Source organism: Apostichopus japonicus, chromosome 17, assembly GCF_037975245.1.
Source record: "Apostichopus japonicus isolate 1M-3 chromosome 17, ASM3797524v1, whole genome shotgun sequence".
Classification (NCBI taxonomy): Eukaryota; Metazoa; Echinodermata; class Holothuroidea; order Aspidochirotida; family Stichopodidae; genus Apostichopus; species Apostichopus japonicus.
The window spans coordinates 20,704,782-20,720,640 of NC_092577.1; the positions used below are offsets into that span (position 1 = coordinate 20,704,782).

General features: G+C 42.9%; 2 protein-coding genes across 2 annotated transcripts; one reads left to right on the forward strand and one right to left on the reverse strand.

Moving 5' to 3' along the window:
* Positions 1-1,467: 1,467 nt before the first annotated feature.
* Positions 1,468-2,466, forward strand: LOC139954708 (uncharacterized). Its single transcript, XM_071954629.1, has 2 exons — positions 1,468-1,883; positions 2,310-2,466. Exons 1-2 carry the CDS (start codon positions 1,468-1,470, stop codon positions 2,464-2,466), a joined length of 573 nt encoding a protein of 190 aa, XP_071810730.1.
* Positions 2,467-5,496: 3,030 nt separating this feature from the next.
* Positions 5,497-10,845, reverse strand: LOC139985102 (uncharacterized). The gene is made up of 5 exons (XM_071999301.1): positions 10,302-10,845; positions 9,334-9,441; positions 8,589-8,673; positions 7,989-8,176; positions 5,497-6,129 (listed from the first exon to the last, which is right to left on the reverse strand). The coding sequence occupies exons 4-5, from the start codon at positions 8,007-8,009 to the stop codon at positions 5,512-5,514; spliced, it is 639 nt and encodes a 212-aa protein (XP_071855402.1). The 5' UTR covers positions 8,010-8,176; positions 8,589-8,673; positions 9,334-9,441; positions 10,302-10,845; the 3' UTR covers positions 5,497-5,511.
* Between the last annotated feature and the right edge of the window lie 5,014 nt (positions 10,846-15,859).

Here is a 15,859-nt window from a genome sequence, read left to right on the forward strand (position 1 = left end):
TAAATTACTGGAGATGCCCATCCCTTACATATGAAGTGATACCTATCATTTTCCAGTAGGTTTCAACTGGTTACATCATGAGCTGACCTATGTCAATGAGTATGTGGGCATATTGTGGGTCTACTAGCATGGGTACCCCCACCAATATAAATTACTGGAAATGCCCATCCCTTACATATAATTTTTCAACTACTTCATGAGGTGACCTAGGTCAATGGGTGAGGGGCATTTTGGGAGTCTACTGGCAGGGGTACCCCACCAATAATAATTATTGGCAATGCCCATCCCTTGCATCTGAAGTCCTAACCATCATTTTCCAGTAGGTTTCAAGTGGTTACCTCATGAGCTGATCTAGATCAGCCGTGAGGGGTCAATTATTGATGACTGACAGGGGTACCCCACCACCAATAATTACTGGCGATGGCCATTTGTTGCTCTTGGGGCCATACCTGACGCATTGTACATTCTTTGATGTGGTAACCATGAAAGCTCAGATCTAGGTTAGCTTTTAGGTGACTTTAAAATTGCTCTCCCAGCAACACCCACCACACCCGGTTTGTCAGTCGTCTGGTTTCACATACAGTGAACATTGTGATGTACAAGGCAATTGGTTACCTGCCCAGCTAACCAAACCCTCTGGGCTCCCTCCCGCTCTAGTCCCATTGTTATGAGATGCTTTTGGCTTTGGACAATCACGAGCAAAATGCCTAACTCCTCTGCAGTTGTAACATTTGTTGTCCCGAATTCCCGGGACTCTTCTGTAACGATTTAAACAGTCTTGGATTTTCTCCACAACCTGGTCTAAATTACTTTGTACCTCTCAGGGAGGGGGGGGGGGGGGCTGACACCACTACAAGTAACCTTCTATTTCTCTGATTTTCCGTCTGTTGAAACGTTTCAAATTCAATTGTTTTTTTTTATTGCGTTGTCTAAACATTCTGGACGATATATACCCCGCATCAATAAAATTATCTTTTGCCAAGGTCTCTCTTGTAGATTATACTGCGCTAATTCTTGAAGGCTGATCACGGAAAATTCCGTCTGATTTTGTGACCCAAAACGTTTGGTCAGGCCGGCAACAAGTGAATCGTAATTACGACGCATCAAGGTCGCCTAATACATAATAATTAAAAATAACACGTCAACAAATATCAATCTTTATTGCGTCTTCTTGTAGAAATGACAGACGTTGGAAACCGCTAACATTTTTGAATAGGCCGACCAAGCCTGTGACGTGAAAGTTGCACAGTGCAAATATGCCATTTGTAACATTTACGGCATTTATTGCATTTGGTCACTCTGTTACGTTCATTCGAAGTCTAGATTTTCTTCGCGATTACGAGAAATATAAGCTGGTAAATTATTCATCTTAATTTCTTTTTATGATTTCCAACAAAGTTTAGTGAAAAGCAAGTCACTTTGTAACACACGAAAAAGATAAATATATTGCTTAAACAATATCGGAATATGGAATGTGGACCACAGCCGTACACTTTCCAACTTGTTCGTCAGAGAGCAAGACCTTGTGACAGCACTAGTACCAGTTCCGCTAATCCACATGACAGTACTGTTGGTGCTTGTGTAAACGTTTGCGCCGTGCTTGAACTACCTTCCTCTCTCGATGCGAGACTATCGAATTTGGACTGGTGTATATGTGGAGGGTGTATGAAGATGCCAACGGCAAAGGAATGCTTGTGTTGCTCTGATTTGTCAGCGTTAAATGACCGTGTCAATGAAATGGGTTTTGAGTCGAACAACTGCATTGCAAATCACACAGACTTCCCTGTTCTTTGTTTGAATAGGACAGTGCTGAGAACGAATTACATAATGCAAAGACATGTGAGAGGTGATGACACAGCATTACCAAATCAACTTCCCAACAGGTATGATACTTCAACTTTCTTTGACGTGTACAGACTAGTACAGTATTGTCTTTTAATGCTGATATATATGTCAACGTCACTGGCCTATGGCACTGCTCAATATGGGGCGAAGTTTGGTCAAGGATTTTAGTTATATTAACCATTTTAAGAGACCATAGGAGTTTCTTCAATCACACCAGCGAAATTATTAAACTGTTCGAATTATAGGAAGAGGAGAGGGGTAGAGAAGCAAGTAAGTCTCCCCCCCCCCTCCACTGTGCAATTGCTAAGGGTACCAAAGGGAAGGGCCCTTTTGTAAAAAAAGGCAGGAACTTGAAGGGTGTGAAAAGTTGTCAAAAAGAGACCACCAACACCCCTCCCCACCCCTCAAATTTAGAATTTTTGGTTTCAGCAGAAAAACATATGGCTTTATTTTTATCCCTACAGAAAATACAGGTTCATCGCATACAGAACATTTACAGCTTGGAGTCACGGAAGATCAGGGAAAAGGAACAGGTGCATCATTCCAGCATGTGCAGTGGCAGCAATACGTGCATCATTCCCCGAGCCGGATGGAAACTACAAGGGATATCAAGATATATGAGAAGTACGAGAAGCACTGCAGATGAACTAGATATTTTGATATAAGCTCATCATGTCCTTTGTACATTACAGGTTCTACATTTTTAATAAAACGACTATGAAAGTATCCCATTTACAGTGCGGCGTCTATCACTCTATCCGTCAACAATTGGTAAAACCGCTCCCACTTGCACAGTGTTTGATGGAATTTCATGAAACTTGGACACAAGGACCATTGGGTATAGGGCCATCAGGGTTGGTCCAAAATTTGGGGTCAAAGGTCACCTGTGGGCCGTAATGGGCCATTTTGTGGAAATACGCAAAATGCTTCTTCTCCTACAGATTCCATGGTACAATGTTGAGGGTTTGTCACGATAGTACTATGGTAGTTTTACCTTCAGGGTGTTCATGAATTTCAGATCAAAGATCAACTAGGGGTCTTTTGTGGCCCGGGCCGCGGCCCTATATTTTCAAATTGCTCCTGTTCGTACAGTGTATGGCCAATTATAATGAAACTTAGTCACAATGTTCCTCGGGATGAGAGTTACGAGGGGTGTTCGGAAAATTGAGGTCAAATGTCATTTAGGGGGTCATCGGGGGTCATTCTTTGTAATATTTTCAAATGTCTCAATCTCCTCAAGATTTTGATGGATCATATTCAAAGTTGAACTAATGATTGTTGGATTGTGTATGAATAAGGTGATGCCTAAAAAATTTTGGTCAAAAGTTAATTAATTACAATTAATCCCCATTGTTTAAAAAAATCTGAGCCTTCACTTTTTGCCAAAGCTCCTTTAATTTGTCTCCCAGTGTCTGCAGTGTTTGTTTACATTTGTGGTTAAGCTCTGCAGAGGCTGTTAGTGGAATTAAAGCAGGACTGGGAGTTGTTATTAACTGTTGAACTGTAAGCATGAGAGCCCTATAGCCAATCAGCACTTGCCGATTCTTACAAGTCTTTGAGCCTGAGGTATGGTAGAGGGGAGAAAGTTTAATAGGGTAGGTCAGTGCATGGTATTGTTTGAGAGAGTGGGTAAAATAGGATTTAAAGGGGTAAAATAGGAATTATAGCCAGTGGTGTGGCCAGGATTCTGCTCACGGAGGGGGGGGTATCCCTCATGGGCCCAAAATTGGTTTTGTGGGCCCTACATTTTTCAGCTCGAAAAGGTATGAGCTTCTGCACCATTGGTGCTCTAGTTTCATGTTTCATTTCTGTATTTATAAAAAAATAAGTAAGAAAAAAGTTGAAATATTAATATCAAAAGTTCAAAACACATACTTTTACCACTTGGTTTCTTCTCGATCAAAAAGTAAATACATCATTAACCAGACAAGACATTAAGTTCAACCATAATGATGATGATATTCTGTAATTGTGATAAAAACTAGGTATTAACCTGGGGCATTCTAGATAGTACCTTGTTTGGAAGATGATCAAATCAAATGAAAAGAAAATCAACAACAGAAATTTGGCAAATACTAACCTGCATATAATGTGTATTATATCAAATTCCTTTTCTGTATATCTGTTATTAAAAAAAAATTGGGCTAACAATTTATGGCAGTTAGGATAGTCTTGTATGGAGTAGAAGAAAAATATATCGACAATTTGCACTGGGCTATTTGAAACATAAAAATTTATTATAAGAATGGCATGAAGTTTACATCATAATTGAGCAGCAAAGATAACGGAAAATACATAATGTATTAGTACAAACATGTGGGTAAATTTTGCAGGTATACCAGCTATTTTGTCTTTGTTAATTCTACCATAATGAGTAAGAAAACAACTACTAGTGAATTAAATATTAGACAAGTCGAGTAATGTGTGGAAGACCCACATGACAGTTTGCAGGTTCTGTTCGTTCCTGCACCCCCCCCCCCCGCACTCTAACAATTGTTGTTCAGAAAGATGAAAAGGAAAATATAAAATATGAAATTACCCTCCCTCCCTCCCCTTCCCCGGAAAACCCCTATTTCATGTTGAAATCAGGGAAACCGATGGCAGCTTCACTGAAGGAAAAGTTGAAATTTCCCGAAGCGTGACTTAAAAGTATTTACTAGTTCTGCTTTGCTTGGTTTCGGTTTTCTAGTTATGTTCTGTGGCAGGTCTTTTTTTCGGAGGCAAAACATGGAGGTGGCCAATCTTCATCGCCACAGCATTCATCAGGAGGTCATAGATGAAGTTATACTCCTTAGCTTCGTACATTGGTTTAACAACACATTTTTTTCATGCCTTAGAGAAAACCACATTGTAACGCTTTTGGCCTTTCTTATGGCCTTTCCTTACTACCGCCTGCTGTCTTCCACTGTTTTCATTGTGGTCAATGATGGCAAGTTGTGTTCAGGCCAGCATATTTGGGAAGTCAAACTCCTGGCGCATTGGACAGTACTTCAGCATGGCACCATGAAAAACCTCCAGTGAGCCAGTGTGGCATGACCTGTTCAGGAAACGAATATCCTTTAACAGCATCTTGTCCATCACGATGTCCTTCAGAGCATTGTGGGCTGGCGAAGCTAGTTTTAACCATGCTGGCTCAACCTCATCATCTTCCCTTATAGGTGGATGTTGACATCTGTGAAACTTGTTGCATGTGTCCCAGCTGTGAATGTTAGCAGTATGGTAAACTACTTCTCAAGAGAACTTCTCAAGAAGCAGTTCTGGATCCTTGTCACAGGTGTGAGCTGATCACCATAGATGATTAGATACTGCTTGGATCCAGCTTGCAAGCTCCTCACACGACTTTGTCTTACTTTTGGTTTTTGGTTGATGGTTTTTGACAGATGCCAGACATCAAACTGATGGTCAATGTTGGGATACTCTTTCTTGATGAGAGCTATGATCCCACAGTGCCTGTCAGTTGCAATCAAGTCCACAGTTACGTTGCATGCTTTCAGCTTTTCCATACACCTCTGAAACCCCAGCTTTTCCATTGCAACTGAGCTTGTAGTTTCTGACACCTGAACAAGTTCTGAAACAATTATTTTTTCAGTCTCTGTGTCCATCAATGAGTAGGTGCAATACTTAGCGTTGTAACCTGGGGAGTCACACCGACCGTCACCAGAAAACTTAGCTTCCTTCTCCAGATAGTCTCCGCTGCTTTTTGAATGCACTGTATATAACAGGATTCAAGATATCCCTCTGAAAATTGTAGTAAGTTGATTTGCCTATGAAGTTAGGGCCAAGAAACTTGGCAAAGTGCCCCACTTTGTGGAAGGTATTCCCGCTAAACAGGATTGCTGCACTGACTAGCAAGTTACCAGCAGGTGTGCCGCCAAGCATTGCTTGAGAATCCCAAATCAGCAGCTGGTGGCCATTCACACAATACAGCTTAGCACGGAGCAGGATTCCCACATTAACCTTCTCAACATCCTCTACCGGTGCAAAACACTGGTTACAACGTAAACTGTAAAATAAAATGTCCAGTGCTTCTTCATACACTATCAATTTTCTGCCATGAACACACTTTTCTTCCTTTGTGGCTTCCCTTTCCTCATTGTCCTCAGATGAATCATCACTTTCAAGGTGGTACGAAACATCACTGGGGTGAGAGTCATCATGTGAAGAACTTGACTGCTTCTCCGCAGGCTCAGCCACATTTACCGGAGTTTCGTCAACTCTCTTCTCCACCTTCTCCTCTTCAATCACATCTGTTTGCAAGAAATGTGTATCACACTCTATGACGACCTGTGAAAACAGAAAAGTGATGTTTTATAAGAACAAATAAATTTACTGACATGTACTCTCTGAGATGTATCACATTCACAAACTAAGGTATCTTATATAACAATTTGAACCCAAATGACCTTTCACCTCCACCAAACACAATAGGCTTCTTGCACTCAATGTGGTACACCTACGTACCAAATATGAGATTTGTCAAAGCTTCCCCTTCTTGAGTTTTAGTGTGTACAAGCTAAGCATCACACACATGCCAGCATGACTGCAAACGTTATGCAGCATTTACACTAGGCCATGTTGTCCACGATTCCCACAATTTTAGAGAATCGTGAGGAGCGTGGGAGGTCGTGTGACAGAATCGTGGTGGTCTTGAGGGAACTTAGTTGAATCGTGCTGATCGTCATGAACGTGACAAAATTTTTCACAGTCAAAAATTTCCCCACGATTGTCCCGATCTGAGACCAAACCGTGAAAGCGCGTGAAAGAACGTGGGAATCGTAGTACAGCTGAACTGAGCGTAACAGAGCGAAACAGACCTTGGTGCACTATCGCAGGGGATCTTGCTGGATTTTGAAACACGATATCCTCAAGTTTCACTACGATCCACTACGTGAGGAACACGCTCTACTACGATTCGTCAAGATGCTTTGAGAAGCGTGAGTAATTTATTGACGCTCTGTTACGATCTGCTGCGGTCGCCGCGTTTGGCTCCCACGATCTGACACGTTAGGTTAGGTCCCCGCACGATTCCGATTTTGCATATGAAAGGGCCCCCACGCTCTCCAAGATTCATTGCCATTTCAGCGCTTCACACGAAAACATCTGACCTTTGAGACCAGCTATAGCCTAGTTTCTTTTATTTGTCTTGTGTTTTAGGACCCACGTTGTGTTAAGAAGTTGAGAATGGTGCCCCAACTGGTTCCTTGTTTCTGCACTTAACCACCGTTTCACCCACCACCTTGTAGGTCTTCTCCTTGGCCTCCTCAGCCTTCCACTCTTTTCCACCCTGCTCCGTTCTGCCTCTTCTTCTTGCCGCTGCCTTCTTTTTTTAGCGACAATATAAGCATAAACCAGAATTGCCAATTCAATATCTTCTTCATCTCTTGGAAGCATGCTTCCTCATTGTTTCTCTGGAACGAATGAGAGAGTGGCCCCGGCCTCCTCTTTATACCCCAATCGGGATTCAAGAGTGGTAATTTTAGTCAAATCGTGTACAGAAATCTTAGGAGATCTTAACAGAACTTGATGAACCTGAGGGACCTCAACAGAACGTGGCAGAACGCGAGAGCTTATCGTGGTGATCGTAAGATAACTTGAGGGAACGTAATGAAAATCGTCGCAGGCCTTGACCGGAAGGCACTGGTTTCCTATCAAAGCGTTATAAATCGTTACAAAACGTTTGAAAGCGTCTGAAAGCGTGGAAAAAGAACAAAAAAAACATTAATATATCGTGGAGCTCCACGCTTTTTGAAAAATCGTGGCGATCGTGGGAATCGTGGTCTAGTGTAAATGCAGCATTACAATTTTAATCGAAACCAAAATAGAAAGTCAATTTACTCTGTGATTCCTTGCCAACATGAGAAGCAAAAACACTTAAGGGCTACAGAACTTACATACCAATTTTGAAGTAACAGCAATTTTCACTTTTTGAGATATCATGTTTACCAAATGTGGATGGGCATAGTAATGTGTTGGCTACATACTCCGGTACTCAACCCAGATAGATGTAATGATCCCGAGAATTGGTTGCAATAGTTAAATTGTGATGTGGCAAACGCACCTCCCACCAAGCCCCTTAAAAAAAATATATTGATGCAGAGCATGTTAAACCATAAAGCAAAAGACTACATGGATATGTTGCTCACCATCTCTTCATCTTTTTCCATTGCACAATAGGAATGATCAGGTGGAGCATCAGTCTGAACAGGGGGTTCTTGGGCTTCACCATCATAGTATTCAGGTGAATCAGTCTGAGTAGATGATGACACTAAATTCCCAAATCAGTTTGTGTAGCAATTTCTTTACTAGATGATGATGCACGATTTGAAAGACGCTGCAAAAGAAGAAAATAACTTGCAATCATTTACCATTTATAACCTCAATACAAGAAGATATTGCGCATAATAGCCTCCACAGACTTCATACATCAGAAAGTCATGGAGGTGGATAATGAGTCAAAGCTAGCCCGTACCCCCACCCCCCTCCCTTTGAAAGGAAAAGTGACAATTGTACACAAACAGATTTTGGTGAATGTTCTCTATCCTGGTGGAGATAAGATGCGTGTAAATTTGATTAGGTTAAAGAAATTACAGGCATTAAGGAGCTTTTCCATTTTCCAGAGCAATGGGGTCCATATAATATATATTTTTTTTTTGGGGGGGGGGTCAGGTGGTAAGTGTTATTTTCAAAAGCCTTTCTTGTCCTCTAAAATTTATTTTAAATATAGTTAGCATTACTTTGCTTACCCTTCTCCTTTTACGCTTCAATGAAAGCTGACCTTCAGTAGTCTTTCCAGCTGCTTGTGGTTGTGGATTCCGTTATTTCCACGTACTGTATAATAATGAGAAAGCACATCAAACTTTAATATTATGGAAGAGACTTTGAAGTTAGGAAATAGAATTAACCCCTTCAAGTAAAATGGAAGTACTGTACTAACTCAAAGCATTGTTTCTCTTGACTGTTACCAGCAGTGCTAAAACCTAACATGATATTGTACGTAATATGGTTGCAATTGGAACCAAAATATTCATCATCAAAATTCCTTCACATTACAGTGGCACACCTTAGGGGATAGAGGATTTATATCTGGTGAGAACTTCTCTGGTTGTTGGTCTCTGAAGCAAGAATATTTGCAGTTAATTTATGTCGAAATCACTTTAAGTGACTTTGGCTATGAGAAGTGTACAAAATTTTCTAAACTGTGGGAGGGAATATCACCCCTTCATCCCCTCCCTTCATGTGCTACATACCCTAGCTATTGTAGCCCCCTACAAACAAGTTCTGCTTCTGCCACTGCATATAAAAGATGCTCATCATCATATTCTTATAAACAATATCAAATTTGTCACAAACTTGACTGAAGCATGTTTGGTTATTTTCTTTCCATTAACAGTTAATATATTAAATTAACAGGAGACAACCATCTTGGATACCTCACACAATTTTGAAAATGTTAGGAAATGGAAATGTTGTTATAATTATTATACTAACCGCATTTACTGATGGAATGCTACTGCGTTGAACAAAATGGAAGGTTGCTTCACCTTCTGACGCCTCTGCGGAAGCATCTTCTGGTGGATGAAGTAACTTTGATAACATCTGTGAAGAAAAAATGTCAATTAATTATTTGATCGATACAAAACCTTTGTTGTCATGTTTTTTCAATGAACAATTATCAGATGGTAAGAATGTGAACTAGAGACATGAAGTTAAGAAAGATAAGTAACATTTGTCAGTCAATTTCAATTGTCTTGATTAAGCATTTTGACAGGTTAATAGCACAATATAGAACGCTCAAATAAGGGGAAGGCATGCAGTTAAGAGTTTGTACAAGACTCTGAGAACTATGTTTTTTGTACTCGAGATGAGGGAATTTAACTGCTAGCATTGGTCAGCAAGAGCTTGCTGTGGTTGACTTAGCAAAGGCTTGCAAGAAATTCAATGTGCAACAAAAAAAAAACTGCCATGTGAGCAGTCAACTTGGCTGTCACTTTGAATTTATTCGTTGTTGTTAGCAAGGGCCTAGTACTATAATCTGTGCTAGGCCTAGACCAAACGTTGAATTACAAAGCTTGCATAGCCTCATTAAGTTGCATGAAAAACTTCCTAAAGACAGTGTAACTGTAAGGACTAAATTAGTTATACATGACCTTGTTGTATATGGTATACATAGGCTAGGCAGAGTTAAGTAAGTGAAAACATTACCCTAGGGCCTAACAAGTAACAACAGTGACTGAGTGACCTAGTCGAGAGGCCTACCCATACCGGAAAAAAAAACTTACTGCTGGTGGTAAACGTTACCATATGCTAGGCTACTAACTTACATCTAGTAATAGCTTAAGTAGGCTAAGTCAGTACTATCATCGGTAGCCTAAGTAACGTTAGTAATAGTACTTAACTCCTATACTGTACTGTGGGCCGGTTAGTAATGGAGTGTAGCTTAGGCCTAGGCTTCTTACCTCGGAAATTTCCCCATCAGCAGCTCTCCTCCCACTACTTGCTCGTGAAGTCCATCTGTCTGTGCACAAAAATTGACGGCACCGCATCTGGTTTGAGTCTTTTTCTGGGAAGTCTTGAAGCCCATTTCAGCCTCGAAGTCCCTCATGAAACAATGTTTCTCGAAGTGGTCCTCGCACACGACCATGTGCTTACTAAATTTATACGATGAAAGAGAATGTTTGTCTGTTCCAATTGCGTGGAGCCATGCTCCACATCTTGCCCGATCTTTTTCAGGATTCGGTATAGGAAAGAATTTCTTATCTTTCTGTTCTGATACTTTGTTCGAGCAACCGAATGCTTGACACATAGGCATCTTGAAAGCTGGTATGTAGCGTGGGTAAGCTTGCGAATAACGTATAATACTGTACTCTGTGTCAATGTGTAGTAAACAATCATCTCGCATCATAACAAACCCGTGTGCAACGTTCACGTCATCATGCCGGGGCTATGAATTATTCATGAGACTGCCTCGAACGTTACTTTGTGAAAAAAAGCGTTACTATTTGACTCTTTAGCAACCAAATGAGGCTTTTTTTCCAAAAAAATGTGCATGGGTGCCAATTAATGATTAAGTTCTGGTGTGAGTTTTAATATTGCCTGGCCTATCCTTTTAAGGAATTGGCAAGATGCACTCCTTTAGAAAGGGCATTCCATTATTCATTTCCGATATAAATTCAAACTTAAGAATATAATCGTTTCACTCACTACTCCCGTCAAATGCTACGAGGCGTTCTTCCGTTCTGATTGGGTATAAACGGGAATCTGAGGGAGGTACAGGCAAATCATTAGAATGGTATCTAACCGGCGGGGAATATTCCCCCAACTGGACATTTCTATCCGAGTTGCTGACAAGTTGTCTATCATTAAGTTGATCATCCTCAATTCTCCTAGAATTTCTACCAGCCTCCCTATTCCCATAATGGCCAGCTCCCTGGCGACTTACGGAGGGACGGTGGTCCAGTTCGTAACCTGAATGATTACATTTACGCCATTCGCCTACACAAGGATACCGTTTGCTGTAACTAACCCCTCTAGAACTGACATGAATTATCTGCACCACTGATGAAAAAATAGATCATAGATGAAATACAAATAGATCAAAAATCTCTATACATTATCCTCACTAGGGTAACGGATCCTAGAGAGGGAATCACCCCCCCCCCCGAAATTCCCCTGGGCGCCGGGCCAGTTACACCACCCCGTGGCATACCGAATTTCGTAACGCGCAAGTCCTCCACTCCCTTATGGGTCGCATTTATTATGTCAATTTCCCTGGAACCTCGTCCAGGTACGCCCCTAATGGCATATAATCAGCCATAGACTGATATAAATTGTACCCTGCAGTGCCTGACCCCCAGTTGGGCGGGACTCATACGTATTTCACCCGTCGCAGACGAAGACCTAGCAGCCATATAAGTAATGATTACGATAATATGAAAAATACTCACGTGGTAGCGTACTGCCTCCCAAGCCGCCGTCACTAACGCACTCAATTACCACCATCGAATCCTGATTACACAAAACATCCCCATTCTGAAACTCACTAAGTATGGGTTCTTCGCGAATTCTGTTTTCAAACTGTCAGCCCGAATAGGGTGCAATACTCGTGTCCGTACATGAAAGCAGTTCCTGCCTTGACACGCGTGTGTCCGAATGAAAGGTAATTAAACCATTCATGCTGAACAGAAAACAGAATCCCACCAATGTAACGGTAACTCAGTCTAAGATTGTGGGGCGTTGAAATATTCCCCCCTGAGGACTGGTGGTGGTATGGATTCAAATGCGGCTTGGATGGTTGTGTGCTAGCAATGACGAGCGTTAAATCTCGCTAGTACATACCAAAAATATAACACATAGATAAACGATTGAAGAACAAGCGCTGCGTAGATTTCGTAATCTATTACTATAATCAGCCTCGTTACAGAACAACACATCGGCACGAAGCCCTCAATAATAGGTAGAAAACATTGACTCAAACGAAAATGGTCACAAACGAGGTCTCAATGCCGAAGTAGAGTCCTATAACGATGCGCACAAAAGTGTATAAAAGACGAATACAAAAGATATACAGTGTGTGGTTTTTACGTGCAAAGAAAACGGATACGGAGCAAAGGTCAACAGAACCACAAACACACCAACGCAGCGTCTAATGTGACGCGAAAAGGACACGGACCCAGAGGCCAACAGAAGCAAAACAAAAAAACACTACAAACCGGCCCCAAAAAGCCAACCCCCCCCCCAAACAAAAAACCCAACTCATATTATGCAACGACCACAGAACCCCCACACCCAACTTACTCCAAAGTCCACCCGGGGATCGCCGTCCCGACAGCAGGCGATAGGCCTTTTTGGGGGGTACCCCTCAACCCATTCACATTAAGGGTGACGAGGGATAGGGTGACGAGGGATAAGGTGCCTATCAACGATGTTTTGTCCCAAAACGGGTCTTTTCAGGCACCTAGTCGTGTTCCCCCTTATCCTGCGAGCGAGCAGAGTTCTAAGCTCCTCGTCTTTGATCGAGGAACAGGAGGTCCATTAGCGATCATCGTGTCCGGTATAGCGGAAGCGACTACGGGCAGGGCGGAAGGGCCGCTCGAGTCAATGAGATCAGTGGCCTGTTTCGTCTCGTCGAAGCAATCGGAGGACCCCTTAGACACAACTAAGGCTGTAGTGCAGTCCTCCATTGGCGAGTCAGAATCTGGGCCACTTAGTCTCAACTAGTATCACCGATAGTGGGCGTAGCTACCGGTGAACCAGTACAAGCGGCATCCTGCTCCGCATGCAACTCCGCTAGTACCATCTCCGCCGTTTTGTCCTGCTCTGTCTCAGTAGGCAGGCTGGCGGTCTCGGCAAGTTCGATAATGGGGACATGAAAGGGGGAACAAAGCCTCCACCGGGGCGCTAGTGTCGGACACTGGGGCGATGACAGGAGCATCAGGTGTTACGGTGTCAGAGGCCGGGACGGGGACCGCTTCAACCACGCCCGTAGCCACTCTCGCGGCGTATGAGCGGTCTGGGCATAAACGGGCCAGATGGCCGTTTCCCACACGAGCTACACACGATATCCGCTTTACACTCGGCCAGGGTATGCCCAACATGTAAACAGCGGCTACACCGCTTGTTCGGGCACAACCTGGCCTCATGCCCTTCCAGCCCACACCTCCAACAAGTGCGAGGCTGGCCCGGATATGCAATGTGGGCCCTGTGCCCATAAGGTAGCGGGGATATCGGACTCGAGTTCGATTCTAACTCGTCTAGTCCCGGTCTTGACACCTTTACATTCAAGGAATTCCGGCTCCTCGTAGCCGGTCACTTTCCCAAAACGCCCCAGCAGTGTCCGCACAACAATCCGTTCAGACATGTCCAGAGGGAGATGGAGGACTGTCACCCACACCGAACTGTCATACGGTGTGACCTTCAGTCCCTCAACTCCCTCCAACACATGGACACCTCGGACGCGGGAAGCCTCCGAGGTGAACCGAACATGAAAACAATTCATACCCCGGAGAGGTTCACGCCTGAAGCGCGTCAACCTCTCCAGGGACCTTTAAACCAACAGAACGCAAAACTGAAAAAACTTGTCCGGGGACGACCTTAGCCTGCCCCGAAAACTTAAACAATACGATTTTGCTGTCACGGCGAGCCGCCATGACAGCTAGGGCTGTGGTAAGCCACGCACCTACGAAAAACAAAAACCACGCAACAAAGCCAAAACTACACTAAACAAACTACAAAGTATTGAAAGGCCAACGTAAAAAACACAAAGTGTGTGGTCAACGAAAAGTGGAGAGCAGCCGAAAACACGTCCGCACTCCACGAAAGCAAACTACAAACTGCAAACTGCAGTTGAGTAGTGACTGTTACGGTCCGGTTAGTGTGCGTTACTGTTTTTCACTTTTGTAGCGTACTTTGTAAGCCGCGAGCCCCTAGCGGGCGCGATATTTTTGTTACATAACTCTACTCTGTTAGTTTAGGTTCCCACCCCGCTTCTTCCTTTCTATATGTTCCGCCCGGGTCGGGCGTAGGATGACCATGATCTTTGTCCCAGATGCAGGACCTGTAGTCGCAAAGACCTTGTCTGCTCTGTATCTTGTTTACGTCAGCACAATGGCAAGAGATTGACACATGGCTGGCTAGCCAGCGATCCAAGACAAGCTAGACCTCATCCCGAACCCCAACGGTTCTCCGAGAGGGGACGGAGTCACAAGAGAGACTGGAGATGAGGGGGAAGTGAGAGAGTTGGTGGGAGATGGAGTGGAGAGTGGCCATGAGAGGGCCGGAGGAGATATGTGCTATACCTAAAATTTGTTGTTTCTCAATGCCTTTTTGCATTGGGTTTTTCTAGTTTTGTGTGATTGACATTGCACTAACCTCAGCATTACATCAGTGCAATCAGTGATTTACCAAATGCTCTCCTTGAGTGAATAGTTTTCTTTACTCTCCCTTCTTAATGTATCTACAGATTGAACAAGATTTCCAAGTATTTGAACCAGAATCAGCAGAACAATTATGAGTATGAGAAGCGGCCAGCTGTCTGCAAGGTTATTTTATCGTATACGGAAAATAACTTTCCAGCATGGAAGGACTTCCTTGGGACTGCCAGGGTTCTGCCCAGGGTGGATTGAGTGCCGGCAGGACTATCTAAGCGGAGCGCCACCATCGGTCGGCGCGGAGCGTACAAGAAAATTTTGGGTTTTGGAAACCCCCAGATGGCCGGAAACGGCCCTTCCCGAGTATTCTGAGCCACATGTAGACAGCTTTGAAATGAGATCTCATGTCTGGAATTTTTCATAATTAATGAAAACACTTTTTGAATTTAAATTGACACGAAACTGATGAAAATTTTAAAATGACAAGTTAGAGTAGCTATATTGTGTTATAAAATGAAAAGAGATTTAATCTGTCAGTCAATCTTTAAAAAGTGCAACTTACAGAAGTTCCGATATTATGAAACAAACAACGTTCGACAAAGCCCTGTTTCTAGACTTCCTAACAATGAGTAGCGTGCACTATGCGTACATGTTTATTACTGCAGTGTTTAACCCGACCCAACTACCACGGTACATGTGCTGCGAATTTTCCCAGGTACCTTGCCAAACAACTGTGATCTCATCCCCTGTCTAACACCTGTTTGTTAACATTTTTTGGCACGTTGCCAGGGAACTTTTCATGGAGTAAACTTTTTTCGTTCCACTCTAGAATTAATTAGGTCAGTCAGTAAAGGATCGGTAAAGTTATGCGAAATGATATCTTAGACGTTCAAGAAAAGTAGGTAAAATATCCCCGTTACATTTAGGTAAGTAAAACACACCTCAAGCCAACTGACTCCTCCGCATGCACACCCCATGAAACACGAGGCACAGTCCATACCATACACGCATAGCACGATATCAAGGCCCTTGCTATGGCCATCTTTATGAAAGTTACCCTTGTAATCACATGTTTTAGGCCACTTGGCATGATTAACTCAATGCTAAATATTGTTTCCATGTTCTTGTAGAAAACGTAAACTCCGCAA

What these genes read in the sequence shown, in the direction of transcription:
- LOC139954708 (XM_071954629.1), top strand. Translation starts at nt 1,468, where the DNA reads ATGGAATGTGGACCACAGCCGTACACTTTCCAACTTGTTCGTCAGAGA. An exon ending in CCAAATCAACTTCCCAACAG is followed by an intron (nt 1,884 to 2,309) that starts GTATGATACTTC and finishes TTATCCCTACAG; the next exon opens with AAAATACAGGTTCATCGCAT.
- LOC139985102 (XM_071999301.1), bottom strand. Translation starts at nt 8,009, where the DNA reads ATGGAAAAAGATGAAGAGATG. An exon ending in TGGAAAAAGATGAAGAGATG is followed by an intron (nt 6,130 to 7,988) that starts GTGAGCAACATA and finishes CTGTTTTCACAG; the next exon opens with GTCGTCATAGAGTGTGATAC.